Raw genomic sequence first — 19,913 nt, forward strand, 5'->3', positions numbered from 1 at the left:
AAAAGCCATACAAAAATCAAAATAATTGCCTTAATTTAAATACTTTGACTTTTGAAATTCCAGTGAATTTCACCGAAATACTAACTTTGCTTTACAAAATAATGTGTTCTGAATCCCTTTTAAGGTGACTGACTGAATAAATTGGACTATAATACAAACGCTTGAATATAATTCACAATTTTGAGGGGAAAAAAAATCCTCATACTCCCCATCTCAACACTTGCAGGCAAAATAGCATTTTCAAATATCTCCTCAGGACACAGGAAGCACAAGCAAGGTAAAATTATTCTACTGAGACTACATTTAAAGAAAGACTGCTCCCTTATCTTTTTCTTCATTTTGAAGGGGAGGGAGGGGTGTATGTGTGTGCTTGTTTTGTTGGGGGTTTTCTGCTAACGTTTATCCTTAACGCATCAGTCTCAATGTGGCATCGAGGTTAAGGCAGCAGATTAAGACAACTCATTTTACCCCCAAATTATTTTATATATATATATATATATATATATATATATATATATATATATAAACAATGCAGAAAGGTTCTTGGGAATACCTTGTTCTGGCCAGTTTTCCTTTCCCTCTGCTCCCTGTCTGTTCAATACTGGTGCTCAGGCATCAATTGAGTGGACTCTGACCTATATTCTTTATCACTTTTCCTTCCACGCTCCTGTGTCAAGACAGCTTGCAGAATTCTGCAAAAATCCTAAGAGATTTACAGAAATCCATGCTTATTATAGACTGTTTTGTGACATGCCAGAAAAATGGCCATTTCAGAAAACTGAATACCTCTGAAGAGTATCACAGCGGTCTTTTCCATTGTCAATGCTTCCAATAGCCACCAAAATCAGGTTGAAGATTAAAAGCAAATGAGAATCACAACCTTCTGAAGAGTACCAAATGCAAGCAATGATTTGTTTAACTCAATAAACAATAATATGCTCTCATAAAATTCCTAGGAGGACTCAGACGATCTAAAATTCCCTATTAAAAGCACAAAGAAAACAGTAAATAAGAGCATACTATGCACAGAGCTTGATTAATCCCCATTACAAATTAACGGATCAAGAGACAAATGAGTGCATATATTTGGTGATGCATAATAATTACCTCAGGTGAAACAAGCTGTAGAAGTCTTTAGCAACATTCCATGAAGAGAAAATAAGCATTAGCAACTAAACCGACAAAGTTCTATACCTGCATGATGAACACTAATCAGGCAGTGTGTAACTTACAGGCCTGGCAGGTGCAGAGAAATCTGGAAGAGCACTCCAATTCCTTTGCATGATGAGACCATGCTAAAAATATGTATCAGTACCAGCAGGCAAGAGAAAAAACTAGGAAATGGCATATAAAGGAGGTGACAAGGAGGCCTCCAAGTGGGAAGAAAAATACAGACAGATGAGTTGAAAAGCACAACCATACCAAGACAAGAAAAGTCTCACATAAAAGAAACAATAACTCAAAGAACAAAAACAACTAAGAAATTAACCCCCTTGCCTAAAAAAGACTAATTTTGAACATGTTCTAACAGGAAGGGTGATCCTTCTACCTAAATCCTGGCATGGCCCAGAAAACCACCAGGGTTAGAGCCCTGCTTTTGTGAACTTCCCCACAGGCTTTGAGTATGTGACTTCATGCCTCCTTCCCAGACTTCACTGAGGTAAAATGGGAATATCAACACCTGCTCTTAAATCAGTTGTTTGTGAGAATAAATGCTCAAAGATTAAGGCATGCAGATACTGTTTATTTCATTTTTTTTCAGCCAAGAATGCTGAAGGAGCTGGCAGGGGAGCTTGCCAAGTCACTCTCAATAATCTATCGGCAGTCCTGGTCTAGAGGGCAGGTCCCTGAGGATTGGAGGTTGGCCAATAGGATGGCTCTCTACAAAACAGGCAGGAAGGAATACCCCAGAAACTACTGCCCATCAACCTGACCTCAGTGCCGGGGAAAGTCATACAGCAGATCATTCCAAGTGAGATCACAAAGCATGTGTGGGAAAATGGGGGGATCATGCCCAGTCAGCATGGGTTCATGAAGGGCAGGTCCTGCTTGACCAACCTGATCTCCTATTATAAGGTGATTTATGATAAGAGATGAGAGAAAGGCTGTGGAGATTGTCTGTCTGGACTTAGTAAAGCATTTGACACTGTGTCCCACAGCATCCTCTTGGAGACACTCGTTGCCCTGGTTAGGTGTATTCTTTGCTGGGTTGGAAAATGGCTGTATGGTAGAAACCAAAGACTGGTGGTAAATGGTGTCACATCTAGTTGGCGGCTGGTCACTAGTGGTGTCCCTCAGGGCTCAGTGTTAGGGCCAGTGTTGTTTAATCTTCACTGATGATCTGGATGAGGGTATCAAGTGTACCCTCAGTAAATCTGCTGATAACACCAAGGTGGTTGGAAGCATTGGTCTGCTGAACGATAGGGAGACTCTGCAGAGACATCTGGACAGTCTGGATCAACTGACTGTGGCCAATGATAGGAGGTTCAACAAGGCAAAGTGCCATTTAGAATGATTTCAGGAACAGTAAACACCAAAGCTCATTATTAAACCTCTCAATTTTCCTGTATTAGTGTCCAATGCAGATTATCTATTTACCTAAGCTTCACTCAAAATGTAGTCTCATCAAAATAAAAGTTATTCCTCAAACTGGCAATGTAACCACTACCACCTTCAGTTTTAACAGCAATGGCCATCTCTGTTTTATTAGAACTGAGGAGAGAAAAAGGATGCATTCCATCTGACTACTCTAGTGAGGTAATGCAGGGAAATATTGCAAATACTGGCTACAGTTTTCAGTGTATAAACATAGATATAAAATCTACTACAGGATACAGCAAAGTAATAACCTTACCACTCAAAAAGAAAGGTGACATTTTAACTGAAAAAGATCATTTTAGGATTATATGGTTCAGCTGAGCTGTTATTTATTAAGATATATTACCTAGGAATATCCTTTATCTTGACATTAATACTTGCAGGACTGAGTAGAAAGCAAAAACAGAGTACACAGTAGCAGTATATTTCCCCCTTAGCCTTACACTACAAACAGCACAAAAAATTCATATTCACCAACCAGGTAAAAGACTCATGCTCAAATATGTGTTTCAGTATGTGAATTGAGTGCATTTTTGGGATGGGAAAGGAACAAGGAGGAAGAGATCATGACAATGATGAGAACAATGCAGATTCACAAATGCAGCTGGAATGAGAAGCCTGTCTTATCATGCATGTTGATAAAAGACACTTGAGTTAGCACCAAACAGAAAATGTTCCTACCTGACAGGGAGCCGGGCCCTCTGAGACAACAACAGTTCTGTGGGTCCACTGAGGTTCATCTCCCCATCCTGAAATGATACCTGGGAAGCACCCTGTTGAGAGATTTCAAAGCACATTTTTAGACTATTATGTATTTAGGCATATATATTTTTTGAGTCAATATTTGGGAGAGAAAACAAGTCATAAGTAACATCATCTCACTGACAGTGAGGACTGAAAAACTCTTTCTGTATGCAATGCATGTGACACAGCATACAGAGAAACAGGAGGGGATCTAAAGCTCTGCTCTTCACACCAGAGTCCCCCCATGCTTCCACTGCAGAAGTTCACAGTACTGCTTCCTTACCTGCCTGTCTAACCTGAATATCACTCTTTCCCACAATAGGTCACCTTCTTCCTGCAACAGACTCCATAGACCATGGATAAACCCAAGGGCTTTTTTCCCCTCCTCTTTCTATCCCTTGGAAGAATTTATCTGGTAAAGACATATTTTCGCAGCTACTTCACAGACAAAGAAATGTAACAAGTTGTCCAGACACAAAAATACAGCTTACACAGGGACCTGGCATTAATGCTAAAGTTCTTGAAAACCATGTTTTGGCTTTCTTTTTGTGATCCTTAGACTCTCAGTGTTTGCATTTTTTTTTTCATACTGGGAGAGGGAAAGAGGTACCAATGAGATAAGACCACTGTCAGCAGGTGATATATTAGCTTTAACGTACTGTACTTCGTTACAACCCTTATGGCAATAATGTAAACAGAGCAAAATCCGTAACAAAGACCTTCGTTGGAGAGGTCACTTCTGTCAACTCCACAACAGGAGTATAGCTGGAAGACATAAATCTTCAGCTGTCAACACACCAAGAGAATTCAATTCAGAGCTTGATCTTAACCAGATAAAGCCTAAAGTTAATAATTATTTTTTGTTGTTGCAGTGGTACAGTTTCCCAGTGTATATACTTGCCACATCAAGTTGTCTCAAGGCAGAAGGTTGCAACATTATACATTAATTCCAAAGAACAAAGCCAGCTAGATAGGTAATTTAATTTTCAATAAAAGCTCTACACTGTATATTAAAACTTCCGATGTCTCTCAAAAGGTGGCTCTACTCCGAAAGATGGCTTTAAAGGTTTGGTGCTTTCAGTCCTTCAAAGATCTGCAGAACTCATTTTCAGTTTATAAGAATCAAGAGAGTTGTGGGACAGAGTTGGTTGTTTTGAGTTCTAAAAAAAGAATCATGATCAACCTTGCAAGCAAACCCTTACAATATAAGTCAAACTGGATCCCTTTTTGGTTCACACACTGCTTTTGAACCCACAATATTGGTATGGTTTTCTTTGTGTGTTACTCAGAGCACAAGCCAACAGATTTGGCTTCCACTGCAAGCCAAATATAGCTCACTGAAAGTGAAATGATGTCACTAATGGAAGAACTAGTCTAGGAAATGTATACTGAGTATGTGCCATCTTTTCCAATCACTTTTCACAGTGGAACCACATGTCAAGGAACAATTCTTGTTACATGACGCATATTACACACTAACCTCATAAATCAGGAACTCAACCTCAAGTAAAAACTTCAATCTCTTGTTCATATTTTACAGACTGATTGTCAGTTTTTCAATAGCAGAAGGATTAATGACCCTGACTCCCAAAAACCTGACTCAAATTCAGCTGACAGCGTAATAGATTTACAGTGACAGTACTGCAGTTTCCACTTAGGAAACAGGAATAAAAAGCAAAATGGTGTGGTAAAAACAAAAGCCAATAAAGCACATGCATCTAAGAACATTGGAAGTTTTAAAATTTATTTACATAGGGGTATTTTGAATTAGGCAACTTTTCTTAGTGCTGTGAAAAGCACATTCTTCAAATTAGAACTGAAGCAGAGGAGAGGGATCCCATTAAGTAACAGCCCTCTGCTAACAACTGTAAATGAAACACTTGGAATAGACTGATATTCATTATGTGACAACTCTTAAATTAGGTAAACGTGCGTGTGTAACAGTGGAATGAGTGAAGAGTACATGCCAGTCACATTTTCTGTTCTGTGAACATGCACAGTCTTCTCAGTTCAATAGTCAGTATGGGTATATATTATCCCCAACAATAAATATGCCGGATTCAGAATCAGCTAGGTTGGAAAAGACCTTTATGATCAAGTCCAACTGTTACCCCAGGACTATGAAAGTTTCTGTCTAGAAAAACAGACAGGGAAGACAGAACTCATTGAAAATGGTAAAATCAGCTGGTTTTATTTGAAACAAAGGGTGCAGCCTATAGCAGGTAATACAGCAGATGGCTGCCCTGACAGCCAGGCTACTGACCAGCCCCTTGCTCTGTTTTCTCACTATCATGACAACCCAGAAACCCTGGATTTTCATATTAAGTAAAATAAATCCTGCACCAGATCATTTTTCTAACTAAGCTCTGGTTCTAGTGTAGTTTTGCACTACATTTTAGCTAAAAAAAAAATAGTTTTTTTGTTGAGGTAGTTCCACAGGAAAATTTTGCACATTCACCCAAGAGTGGACAATACCACCCAGTCCAGTAGAGAGCTTTAGAAATATTCATGGGCCACCAGTGGCCCTAAAAGGGCCCTAGTTCACTTCATTTCTCCCTTGTAGGCTCAGAATACTATTGTTAAGACTTCTTGTAAGTTTGCAGGAAGTATAAAATTGCAAATATATCACTTCCTAGAAAAGCTATGTTGCAAAAAAAAATCTTCTACTTGGAAAAAGAATTCTTATTGAACAATAACACATGAGGCTAATCTCAGACAAATTTACACATAGGAAGTCTGCATAAACAATCGGAGAAAATCCTGAGAGCAGGGTATACTTGGAGTATAAAACAGTCAAATGATAACAATAAACTTTAAGGAAATAAATAAGATCTATTAATAGCAGAAATACACATGGAATCTATTCAAATTAGGAATGGAGGAGTGCAGTACACCCAAGGGAAAGTATATCCGAAACTTTCCTTTAATGACAAAGTTAAAAGTGAAAATATATGTCTAAAGTTCCATTTTACTGTATTGCATTCCCTGAGGGCATCAGCTTTTTAAAACAAAGGAAATGCATCCAAACCCTAAAGCAGAAGGTCACAGAGCAGGGTGGCAGGCTGCAGAGTTCACTCTCCCTACTTGGCCAACAGTAAACCTTCTTCTAAGAAGGTTCAGTGGGAGTTCAGATCCTACCAACATAACAAACAGTCAGATGCAAGGAAACCTGGGAAGGGCGAAAGGAATGCTTCATTTACAAATGCAGGAAATGTCCCATCTTGCTCTCACAACAGAGAATTTTAATTACTATATTTTAAAATTGAACATTTTTAGCAACACTTTCAGGATAATGTGAGCATTTCTGACAGCCAGAGTGAGTTCAAAAAGCCACAGCACTATTTTTAGCTTTAAAAATCAACACTTTCATAAATATTCCCAAACCGATAAGTCCATATTACAAAGTAAAGGTGTTTACCTTTAGTTACAGCAACAAATGCAACACAAATGCAGCTGACACTGCATACAGAAGGTGATGCCCAGGACCATATAGCTCAAGGAATGCACATCATGGCCATTTTTCATTCAGTAATAATATAACCAAGCACAGGTCAAGATATGATAGCCCTATTTGAATCAAAGTTTCGTGCATCCTGATGTAACATCCAGCAGTTGGATACAGTCCTGTTCCCAAGTTCTAGCCTATTGTACATGACTGTTACTCAGAAAGGCTTCTCCAATGGGTCACTTTGATCTGTTGGGACAAAAGGTAAGTTTCCTATGTCTGTGTGTTTCTGAAATGGCTAAGAAACTTTGTTTGACCACTATAACCAGTGCCCATCATTACAACATTCCTGTCACCCTCAAACTGTAAAAAAACGAATGCAGCAAATCACGACTTTGAAAAGTGTTTTAGACTAAAAACTGGTTCCTAGATTTCCTCATTTGGCCTTAAACCTGCAATGGGCCTAATCAAAGATGTGGCCCTAAAATCCTACATTGGGAAAAATTTTTTTATTATTATTACTTACAAAGTACTATCAGATAGTCAGGCTATCACAAGGCCAGGGAATACTCTGACAAGTGAAATACATTACAAGTTATCAGTTAGCTGAAACCTGTTTTTAGAACACCTCTGCAGAAGAAATAATTTTCTGAGGAAAAATGTTAAAAGCAGGGGCTCCGAAGAGGTTAAGCACTAGACACTGAAAATACCAACACAAAAGTCAAAGTCATTAAAATATTACATATGAAAACAAAGTTGGTATCAATATATGGTTTCATCTGCTTAGCTAACCTTTCATTACCAAGCTAATACCAGACTATCTTTCTGTTCACACAGCTTTACCACTTCCTGAAACATATTTCAGAATGGTTCAATATTGCAAAAGCATGCATAATAATACCTCAAAAAATGTCCAGTTTAATCTTATTTTAACATACAACTTTCCTTTTTTTATTATAACAAAACATCAAATATCCTTTTAAAACCAAGTAATAATAGAAAATGGAGTAAGTTGCTCAGTATGCTGCTAAACATTACAGAGCATGTCTGAAAGAGAAGACGCTGATCAACAGACATGCAAGCTCTCATACTTAAACAAGTGTATTTATAACCACACATTATTTATCTCAATTAAAAAATTCCTAATCATCTAACATTCCCACAGTACTGCCATCACCAGTATATAAAGGATGAAAGCCAATGCAAAACAGGCTAATAAAATGCTGCTAAACTGAAAGAAAAAAAAATTAGAGTTTGTTACTGCGTATTTCTTATTTTTCCAGCAGTGTGATTTAAATCACTCTAACTCCAGAAAACGTGGTATTTTTAAACAGCTTACAATACTTCATTTCACTTACTTATTAAACTACATCATCCTCTCATCTATTCAGAATGAAATCCATTTGAAATGGATAATTGATGCAATTGTGCAGTATCTACAAATGCAATTAATCACTTGCTAAAGATGACTTTTAGGTAGGTAATAAATATGAAAATTAGAACTGTGCAACCTTCTCTCAAGGTTGTCAGTTGAAATGGACAAATTCTACTGGACTGGCAAAAGATATTTTGGAATATAAGAATAGCTGTACATATTCAGGTACTTTTAATAATATGTAAGCGGATTCATGTTTAATTAGCGCAGCACAAAGAAAAGCCATAATATAGAATGTTTTTAGCAATTACACGACAGTTTCAGGAACCACAGTAGCAACATTTCTCCCTCTCAACTATCAATGGATTTCTTGAGTACTGTAGTGAGCTGTGGTCTCAGCACTTGAAAAGATATTTTAAAACCAAGGGCATAAATAGACACCCTCCTGGGAATCAATCTTTAGTAAGAAACTATCCCCCAAAATAGTTTGCTAAAAAACTCTTTGTTGAGGATTATCATTACAGCTGAATTGTACTGCTGGACAGATATTCTGTGCTGTTCAATGCAAAACTCAAGCTGGTTGAAACCCTCTTCCCTGGTAGGTCCAACTGCTCTGGGCAACTCCAACTAACTGCTGAAGCAGATTAGAAGCAACTGCATCACACACGCAACTCAAGCGAAGTACTCAGTATCATCGTGAAAACTGGGATAGGAACATCTTATGCACAAACATGTATTTTCAAAATAATTGCTTATGCCTTAGCTCAGTGGTCAACAACTTCTGCCAGAAGTTTATGAGGGCAAAGCCTCAGTAGTAAACAGGGTGCACTCAACACTGAGAAGCCAGGGAAACAAACAGTATGTTATGGGGTTAAGTACAGGAGACAATGTTTTCTCCCCCCTAATTAGCAGTGGTCCAAAGTCAGCAAGCACACTGAAGCCCCTGCTTTCTACAGAGGTAAGACACTGTTAAATATCAAACACAGTTCACATGGAGAACAGGAGTCTGCAGGAACTGAAACTAAGGAGCTCTTCAAAGACACAAGCTACACCAGCCAGTTTCTTACCTCTTAACTCCCACTGAGCTCTCCTGGAAATGCTCACCCTCTATATGTAAAACACACCTTGCCAATACCAACCTTAAAAATGTTCTCCTCAATACTTCCTGCTCTACCTACTCCCAAGTTGTTTCCACTGTTAACCATCCAAAAATCCAGGTAAGGAGTGCTCTTTGCATGGAAACAGCCATGCTCTGCTTCTTAAAGTCCTAGGCACACAGTAAATTCTTCAAGGGCAGAAAGGGTTATTTTAGGCCCGGAGATCAACATTGTTACATATAATTTTGGTCATGAAACTTTCCAGGGGTCCTCAGATCAAAAACATTACGGGGGAGGGAAGTAAAGTCCATGAGTACTAGAGTTCACACCTTTCTTGGCAGTTGTTTTGCATGGGTGAAGGGAAGGAAGAGGTGCAGCTTGAGTGCCTAAGTACTTCCCATAGTGAAGGGCTCAGCGGAAAAGAAAAACGGAAAAGTTGTCTCAGTTAAAAATCTCCAGAAGCAGCTTTCTTGCACATAAAACTCTGGAATTAAGCCCAACATTTTAAGAATTTCCAGGGTGAGGTGTGAGCAATGTCTTTTTCAAAGCAGTAGAAAGCTGCTTTGAAAAGCATTGATAGCATATTGATAAATATTTGCATTTAGCACTTCTACTGGCCAAGAACCAATTCTTGAAGTAAAAGGAAATGTTTCAGTAGGGGGAATTCAAAAACAAACCACCCACCAAAAACCCACACACCAAAACCAACCAAAAAACCTATTGGAAAGATAAGTAATACACTAAATGTGTGCAACTTTTAGAAGCTGTCACTATTAGAGTAATTACTGAAAGGATGGAGTACGTGGCCAGCCATACAACCATTGGCACCTTTAAAACAGAGGATATATTAGCCCTCTCCCCCATTTATCATGCTGATTTAATTGCCTACAAGCCCTCTGCCTGCACTGAAAGCCAAATGGACGCTACAAAGCAATGTTAGGAGGTCAGTGTACCTGAGCCAGTACAGTTTGCATCTCAGCAAGATTATTAATTTAAGATCATCTATACTTCAAGAGTATTTAAAAAGATTCTGGCTGATTTGAAACATGGCAACTCTTATGCATTGGTATTAGAGCTAATGTAGAGAGATCCTGAGATTCTGTTAGGATACTTACATTCACATTTTGTTTACCTTTTGAGTTAATTATATTTTAAGGACTATTGCTAAATTTGCTATTCAGAAATCCATGGCTGCTCCCTTATTTATAGAGAATATTTACCAGTGCTACTAGCAATACAAGACAGTGAAGAAGCAGGTGTTTCCAAGCTAAATCTTGTGATTTCTTCTGCATCATCCACTTGGAGACAAAAATCTGTGCTCAAAAAAAGCACACAACCCTTGGACATAAGAGCTACTATAAACATTATCTGTGAGCATTCCCGTGGCAACAAGCATCATTTAAGAAGTGCACTATCATTAGCTCTACAAACGCACATTAATCCCTTCTCGTCTGGAAACTGCCATTGGGCAAGTAATACTGCAAAGACAGGAAAGAAATTAGTATTTCTACAAGAAAATCCACCAAAGTTTCTCAGGCCCAGAGAACATCAGCATTATCTTCCTCAGCTTGACTCAATTTTTTTAAAACTCCCAGGATCTTTAGTTGAGGAAACCTTTTACAAGAGATTTGCAAAGTACAAATCTGTGTTTTAACTTCTTTCTTATTTGTGTAAACAGGAACTGGTTGTATTCCTTTTTAAAATGAAATAAAAAATCTCTGAAACCTATACACATTACATCAGGATGATTTCTTCATGAAAGTATTACGTAGTGAATACCTAAATCTTATCTAGACAGTCTTAGGTATGATGCCACCTCACCATGTTCCCCAAAAAAGAGGATCTGCATTTTATTCTAATTCTCAGCACTTAAAGAAACTTAACAAACCCAAACCAAAAAGAACAAATAACTGAAACAAACAAAAAAACCCAAACCACCACAAACCCAAGACACACCTAATGAACAATACAGAAAAAAAACCCAAACAAACAATCCTTTTCAAATGTAACTGCACTACCAAATCAAAACTGCCAAAATCCCTTAATCATGCTTAGCTGTCTCTGTCATCCTATGAAAATTCTTGTGCATCTTCACCATCACCACCAGTGTCTGTGAGCAAACAGTAGCGGTTTCTAAAATTTAAAACACACACCAATTTTCAAGGTTAAAAACCGTAATTCACTAAAGATTATATTTAATATTTTGCTGCTAATTCTCTTTATGAATGGAGTGTATAATGTGATACCTTAAACAAGTTAGGCTGGTCAGCAGGAATCCATAGTTCTGTTGTTTACCTAACAGCCAAAAAACCCAAATTGTTACCATTCATCAGCCTGCTAAGCACTGCTCAAAGCCTGCCAGAGCAAATTTAAGCTTTGTTTTAGATCAGGGATCTCTACTCAGTCCTTTGGAAGTTATCAGTAACATCAATAACATGCTGTGATGGTGTAAGAATGCTCAGTCTTGCTTAGAAGCCACTGTCACAGCCACATTCAAATCCAGACATTCAGTAACTAACAGCAGATGAAACTTTGAAAAAGCCTTTCAGTGATCACATTGCCCACATCTTCTCAGATACGCGTTTCTGCAGCACAACATTAATTGGTGATAGCCTGAGAGATCCCTTGTACCAGTGAACAGTGGATCCCGCTCACATCGCAATACCTGAAGAATCAGGCCTACCTCTCCTCTCAGCAGACAGAGCTGTGCTGTGGAAGATGAGGCTTAGCTGAAGCACCACTCTGCTTCACCTGACCTGGGTTTGCCACTTGCAGGTTTTTTTTTCCTCAGAGTACAGCATATGTTAGCAATTGCTAGCTGTGTTACTGCTATTCCTCATATGGGATTATCATAGTGAAGCAACAGCACTGATTAATCAATTAGCATGGATTCATTAGAGAAGAGATGAAAGACAGGGCAATGTAATTGTGTTTACTGAACAATAGATGACAGTGTGCTTAAAGCCCAGGATTTCTAATAATACATAGCCACCTAGTATGATATATACATAACATTAAACTATTTAGAACAACCTCAGAGACAACAATCAAAATGTGACTCTTTGCTTGTGTGCAAGCAATGCAGGAGCCTGAAGAATGTGTAGAGGTGAGTGAACACAAGACAGATGGTGCAGCTAGATTAATATTTTGGCTTTAAACAAGTCTTTGTAGAACAGCTACATCATTTCCTGTAGTCCAGTATGAACAGAAGCTTTTTCTCCAGATGTCTGAGGTGCACATCCTTCACTGCCTACCCTTGTCAAAGGTCGAATACTGAACTGACATCAGCAATTAAAAAACATGAATACCAAACTGCCAGACACATCTTGTATTTCAATATATGACCCCCTTTAGGCACTAATGCAATAGCCAAAGACCCTTTCTTCTCTCTAATGGTGGTAGACAGACTAGCCAGTAATGCATATGGATATCAAGAGATGAGACAAGAATTAATTTCTTGAAAATATGGTGCAGTCAGGAGGTACTGAAATATAGCTTCTGCTACACTCTGAAAGGATAAAGGCTAAACAAGAATGTAAAAGGTTACAGAGAAAATGTGTTGGTAAAAATTAACAGTAGAAAGTATGCCTGGAATATTCCATGAAAACAAAAATCTTCACATAAATCAAAGATCAGGTCCCATGAGAGACCCAATCTATGGTATGACTAGGACTTGAATGCTCTCAGAAACCCACACTCACCAGTGTTTTCCTTTCCTGAGATGCTTCCACAACATCCCAGGTAAGCACAGTTTGTTATTAGCGTACAGCTCCCTCAGCTTGGAACACAGCCCTTGAAGACAAGGTACTAAAAGTTTCATTGCCTGTCCAGATTAAAGGCACTTTCATTTATTCTGGGAGTGAAGTAGTCCCTCTCAACTTTGTGGCCTGCAAATCTGTTTACTTTTCAGAAGATTCAGGCAATGATTTAGTTGAAGACTTATCAGCTGGCTTCAGTCTAAGCGGCTTATTGAGAACAGTCTGAGCATCATCCTACAGGCATCTAATATTTAACCATTTTTTCCAAATTTTAAGAGATGTTAAATTCTCATAATAATTTTTTATACATATACATACATACTATAAATATGTGTATCTGTAAGACAAGGGGTAATGGGTTAAAACTTAAACAAGGGAGGTTTAGGTTGGATATAAGGAAGAAGTTCTTTACTGTAAGGGTGGTGAGGCACTGGAATAGGGTTCCCAAGGAAGCTCTGAATGCTCCAGCCCAGGCAGTGTTCAAGGCCAGGCTGGACAGAGCTTTGGGTGACATGGTTTAGTGTGAGGTGTCCCTGCCCACAGCAGGAGGGTTGGAACTTGATGATCTTAAGGTCCTTTCCAACCTTAACTGTTCTATGATTCTGTAAGTTGCAGGTGAAGTTCTTCTAAAATCATATCTGGTCACAAAGATACTATGGAAGTCTCACAATGTATCTCAGTACAGGAAGGAACTACTTCTCTTAGGAATTCTACTCCCTCCTAGGCTCTGAGCATTCTCCAAACCAAATTGGCAACCTTATTTTTTTAACAAAATTCACCAACAGGTTGGACAGGGAGCCATCATGACAGCCTAACGTAAGTTGGTCTTGCCAGGCCTTTATTTGACAGGTAAACCCCAAACTAGAGACGCTTTCAACTCAATTTCTCTATTGGCATACTTTAAACCTAGCTCTAAGAAAGAACTTGTCAGAGGAAAAACGGGTCATCAGACTTGAAGATGTCTCTGAGGGCCCATGAGAACATCTTAACCTAGACAGTATCAAACAAATTCATACGGGTTAAAATTTTGTCTGAATCTCTCCAAGGAATTGAGAGTTGCCTGCCTTCAAATGGAAGAAAACACACTGCCCTACATAAAGCCCTTGATCTTGATCCCAATTCTCAATGAAAATTAAGGCAACTGCATAGCATTTTAATTCTGTTGAAATGTATACAAAACCTTATTTTAGGATCTGAAATTACAGGCACAGTGTTACCCTGAATTTACAAGTGGGTATTATTAATAAACCTGCGTTGACTCCTTTGAGCCAACACATTACTATCACTGGCTTACCTTAAAGCTAGCAGGCAATTTAAACTAGAGACTGATCACCTGAGAGTACACTGTTATTTCCAACAAATCCTTATGAATCATAATGGTATTTTCAATTTCTCCCAGGATTTTTAAAAGTCATCAGAAAATAACCTTTCAGAAAATGATCCGGTTTCATGTTAATTATTAACTACATCTTGAAATAACAGCACTGGTTAGTAAATAATTTGACAGCACTAAAAATTGCAGTGGAAGAAAACAGAATTTCTCACATAGTTGAAAGAAAGAGGGGTGAATGGAGTATCGTAAGCAAACCTGTATCAGCATATTCACTGGGAATAAAATAGAACAGAAATAATAAAACCATAGAGATGAATTAAACACAGGATATTATGGCAAGCACAATTTTACTTACTGATCAGATTATGAGGGAAACGATCTTAGCTAGAACGCTGACATCCATGGATTGTTTTAAAATCATTTAAAGAAAAATAAGCAAAGGAAATCAGAGAGGTGAACTCATTTGCATGCTACAAAGTCAGATTTGCCAAAAGAAACTGCTTTTTTAAGGTTAGAGATGGACTTAATTGCACCACAGTTATCGACCAGTAACAGCATCTTTAATTGCAAGAAAGGTCAGAGAACACATTGCTGTTGCTTAGGTGTGCATGACAGGCAACACGAACAAATAATTCTGTTTGCTCTTTGTTACCTATTTGAGTCAGTTCCTCAGACAGTGGTACAAAACAGAAGAAGGTGAAGCAAACTGTAGTGAAAAGCTGTTTCATGAGCAGACCCAGAAGCAACACAGAGAAGGTGTTCTTGGAAATAAGGCAGCTAACAGACCTGTTTTACATGTAAAGCAGAAGCAGCCTATTCAAAAACAACCAAGCAACCAACCACACACATAAACAAAAAAAGACCCCAAGCCAAAACAAAAATGTGACAAGGTTCAATACATCTGAAGTACTTTCTGGTGCTTCTGAGCTAAGGCATGTGAAGTGAGATTGATTTAAACCCCAGTATTGCCTTACTCTACAATTTCCTTGATTTTAAGAAATGTGTTGACAGAAAATTTGAGTGACCTTAACAGTAAGTTAAAAAGGTTTTTGATGTTTGTGCATTATTTAAGCTTTAAACTTCAGTACGATATGCTTTTATTTACCAGTTAAATATTTCAAATATTATTACTTATGAATAAGCCCAATATGAATTATCTAGGTTGGATTATAATTAGAAATACTTCACAACCAGCAATGCTGCAAGAGCAGCAGCATATTGTGGGTGAAGGGGTAGTTGTTTTCTGTAGGGTTTAGTTTGACTCTTTCAGGAAAAAAGATTACCTGTGCCTGAATTATATAATTTAGAAAAGCAAATTTGTAAGTATTTTGTACAATGAAGTTTCTTATGCTATCACACAGGAAAGCAAAGCTTTAAGACTTTATAATTGTCATATAAAAATCCAAACCACTGCAAACTCCTAGGCTTTGCTTGCATCTTTACCATTTTCAGCACTACTGATATGCATATTTAATGGATGCACTTTTTACAATCCTTTTAAAGGCTCCACTGATTACAATCACTGTAACCTATTCTAGGTATTCAATAGACATGATCTTTCCTTCTAGATAGAAAATGTAGGAAGAAAAAGCTTCAGTGAGTTACTTTGTGAAGAACAAGGTAGACTTCCTAAAGAAAGGCCTCTCATTCAGAGATGAACTTTACCAAATTCAAAACCAACTGACAGAAGCATTCAGGGCTTTCTTCTGAAAATGAGCTTAGTCTAAGACCCGGTACATCACGCAGGCACAAGCAAAACATCCTAGACAAAAGTAGCTCCCCGTAGACAAAAGGATCATGGAGGGAATGGGATTTTTTCAAGTATTTGTGCATAATCTCATGCAGGGCTTTAAATCTCAACAAAAAAAAAAAAGCATGCTGAATTTGCCTTAGTATTTTAATAGGAAGTCCTGGACACATGAAAGAAAACAGTGGAAAAACAGGGTAATACTGATCTGTGTTGCTAAACCAATGCACTGCTGCATTTTAAGCTACTCAGAACTTCCCCAATACACATTCAACTCTTGTACAGCGGTAATGGAGTGATGAAGCCCAGAGATCATAAATGCAAGGGCCTGGGGAGTTGAACTTCTACTCAAACACCAGTCCAAACAGTTTGTTTTTCTCAAGTGTGAGCTGCTTACAGCACAGTGTTTCGAGCACTGAATGAGTCCAGGTTCTAAAAGAGGAACTTTCTATCTGCTTCGTCCTCTTCCAGCAAATTAAACCTTTCCTGTTTAAATGGTTATAAAAGTCAATAGCAACAAGTTTAATTAGCAAATCTTCACTGGAACTTAAAGTGGAACCCAACCAATATAGCGTCAGGAATAATTTATTTTCCTTGTGCAAGAATCCGCACTGCTGTATCCAATTTAACAGCTACAAGCATCACCAGGTCTGGAAAAGACAAATACAAGGATGGAGAGAGCTGAATACAAGCTGAAAAAAAGTTTGAACAGTTGGGGTTGGTTTTGGTTTTGTTCCTTTGGTTTTTGGGGGGTGATTGTTTGTGGATGGTTTGGTTTTGGGTTTGTTTGGTTTGGGTTTTTTGGCATGGTGGTGTTTTTGTATTTGATGAGGGTTTTTTTTCTTTCAAGTCTGAACTGCCTTACATCTTTTTAACAGTCAAACAGGAACTGTTTACCATATGAAAGCAAATATTATTTCTGTTGTTATGGCTATTTGGACATCTGATAGCCTCAGGCAACCCAAAGGGGCCTCAACAATAACAGCTCAACTTAAAAGTCAAAGGGCAGATACCTTTGAAGTGAGAGATGACACAGAAACAGTTGTAGACCTTGAAGTTTGGTCCTGAACACTTCAGAGTATATTTCATTCATCCTCACAACGCTCTTGAAGGCAGAATAGGCACATTTGATCACTGGTGGTGCTAAATGTCAGAAAAACCTAACAGTAAAACCCTCTTCTTACAACCTCCTCTAGGGAAAGGCTATCAACAGTTCATTTCAGAAGGGTTCAGTGCTCTGGCAAATAGCACTGGGAATATGTCTTGTGGATTCTCAATTAGCTTGCAGAAGCTGTTAATATTTTGTGAACTAATTAGCCTTCATTTTTTAAAACAATTCTCTGATAAACATGAGTGACAATTCTTCAGCATCCTGCTGAACAGGCATAGAAGTTTTAAGGTATCAGTCTATCAAGACTCATGAGCCCATTTCAAACTAGTGGAAAGGACAACACTGGATTTCCAGTTCTGCATTTTGCTTCATTTGCAGAGCCCTACAACACAATACAGAACACAGCTGAAGTACTCTCTTGAAAATAAATCATGGGTTCTAGGAGCAAGTAGTTTCAAGTTGGATTAACAATAGAATGGGAAGCCCACAGCCAGCTCTCCTGGGTCTTTACTTACATTCTACAGTGGTGGCAATACCTCTTAGCGCAGGAAAAAAACAAACCAGCAATTACCTTTCTTCTGGGAAAGGGGGAATACAAGCCACAGGTAAGACTGTGATCCCAGGAAAAGACCTCACCTTGCCACTTGAGCAAAATCGTGGCTTTTTGTGCAATTGCTGCTTCTCAACAGTAAGGAGAGGTGCATAAAGGTGTAGAAAAGGTTTCTATCAGGGTGTAAAAGCTGTTACATATTATATGTTTTCAAAGTTTCTCTAGGGACTTGTCATTCCGTTTTAAATCAAAGATTAACAGTAACGGTGCACCCAAGAACTGTACCAGTGAGAACACATTGCCACTGATACTTCTTCATTTTTTTGATAAAGACAATAGCTTCAATCTGTGGTCAACAGACTTCTAAATTCCTTGACTACTTTTACAACTTCATAAAAGGTACTGTGAAGATCTAGCTTACTGTCTTCACTGGAAAACTTTTGGGAGTCCACAAACCAGGAAAAGTGAAGTTATAAACCATACTTCAGATTATAAATTGGTTGGCATTTCTGACACTGGCAGAAACAATCACTTCTCCCTTTTTTTGCTAGTGAAAAGACAGAGAGTTCATGGGGTTTTTTGTTTTTCATGAAGATAAAACTGAGATGTACTAAGAACTGCTGCTGGTTTTCCTCCTGGATTCACTGTGGATTTATTTATAGCAGGGCTTTCTACCTTTATCTGCAAATGTCACAACTGAGCTAGTGACTTTATACGGTTTCTTGGTTTAATAACTGTGGTAGATACAGCACATGTTCTGCCTCTGCCCCTCTCTGAAAATAAACAAAACTAATCAGGTCTAAAACCTAGTTTATATCTCACTGTTCATACCGAACAGAGAGAGTTGGGCACAGATAACCTAATTTTCACCTGTTTCTGCTTACTGCATATACACTAACTCAATTTAGATTGATCGCCTCATGTGTGCAGGCTTACTACAGTGGCACAAGGGTACTACATCCATTCAGCTTAGTTTTTAAGAAAGACAAACCAAGATGAAATGTTGTTCATGCTTCTTTTTAATTTTATTTTAGCTCTTTGTTTATCTCCTCACTTCAAAGCACTTCCAATATGAGGCACAGTTTCAGTGTGACAACTTTGTAAAATTAAAATAGAAAAAATGTGCCAGCATCAATCTGCTTTACATTGGAAAGCACAACAGCCTTGAGACAGAAATGACGACTTATGAGAGCAAGCTATAATGAACCCAGAAGTGCTATCTGCAGTAGGAAATATATATTCAGCTGGAGGCTGAGCACTCCTGACACAATTTGTCTTCTTCAATTGGAGCATCTTGGTTCCCAGTTGCAAGCCTGACTCCAAAAGCAAGAGAAAGTTATCAATAAGCATCCCCACAATTCTGTTGGTTACCATTTCTTATTTGACTTGAAGCTACTTCAAGTCCAAATTAGAAAAAACTACAGCACAGAGCAAAGCTGAGCCTCCAGGAGACTTCCCTTGCCTCTGGCCTGCCACTGGCTGGCCAGGAAGGAAGGAAGAAAGCCACCCCAGCAGTGGGAGCCCCCACCAACCCAGGACACACAAGCCACTTGCCCCAACACAAACCAGGGTAGCCCACCCAGGCACAGTGCTGGGGAGCTGGAGCAACTGCAAACACCTGAGGCTGTCAGAAAGGACCAAGTGGCAGGGCCAGCCCATCCTCAGTAACCCTCAGACCCTTTCACGAACAGAGTGGCCTTGCTATAGCAGGGGAAACATCCCAGTGCACAGGAGGACTCCAAGCCTGCAAAGCAGCTCCCAGTTCCCCAATTTAGGAAAATCCAGATCTCATGGCAAGACAAGCACGTCACTAAATATGGTCCCACTTAAGTGGGAGATTAGAGAGGGTTAAGGGTCTGATCCCAACAGTACCAGTAAGAATCAGTGGTAGGTAGCTGAGTCCTTCTCAAATTTCAATGTTTCTGGAAAATAAATATTACTCTAGTGAGTTGTATTCTCGGACTCCTTTGCACAGACAAACTTTCATTATCTGTGAAATGCAATATTTATCTAGTTCCTGTTCTTTTCATAACAATGTATCTGAGGCATAACCTCAATTCTCGTAATTCCTTGTTCACAAAGGGCACCACATGAACATATATGCTATATATGTCAATAAGCGGGTAGAATTACTTTCTATTACTTTCCAAAGAAA

The 19,913-nt window shown here is 38.6% G+C and overlaps 1 protein-coding gene across 1 annotated transcript in view; it reads right to left on the bottom strand.

Annotated features, from left to right (window-relative positions):
- Nucleotides 1-19,913, bottom strand: part of PARD3B (par-3 family cell polarity regulator beta) — a 407,455-nt gene that overhangs the window by 233,696 nt on the left and 153,846 nt on the right. Inside the window, exon 5 of the mRNA XM_031045134.2 lies at nucleotides 3,280-3,371. Coding sequence (XP_030900994.1) covers nucleotides 3,280-3,371 — 92 coding nt within the window. The remainder of the gene's footprint in view (nucleotides 1-3,279; nucleotides 3,372-19,913) is intronic.

Source organism: Melopsittacus undulatus, chromosome 8 (assembly GCF_012275295.1).
Source record: "Melopsittacus undulatus isolate bMelUnd1 chromosome 8, bMelUnd1.mat.Z, whole genome shotgun sequence".
NCBI classification, from domain to species: Eukaryota; Metazoa; Chordata; class Aves; order Psittaciformes; family Psittaculidae; genus Melopsittacus; species Melopsittacus undulatus.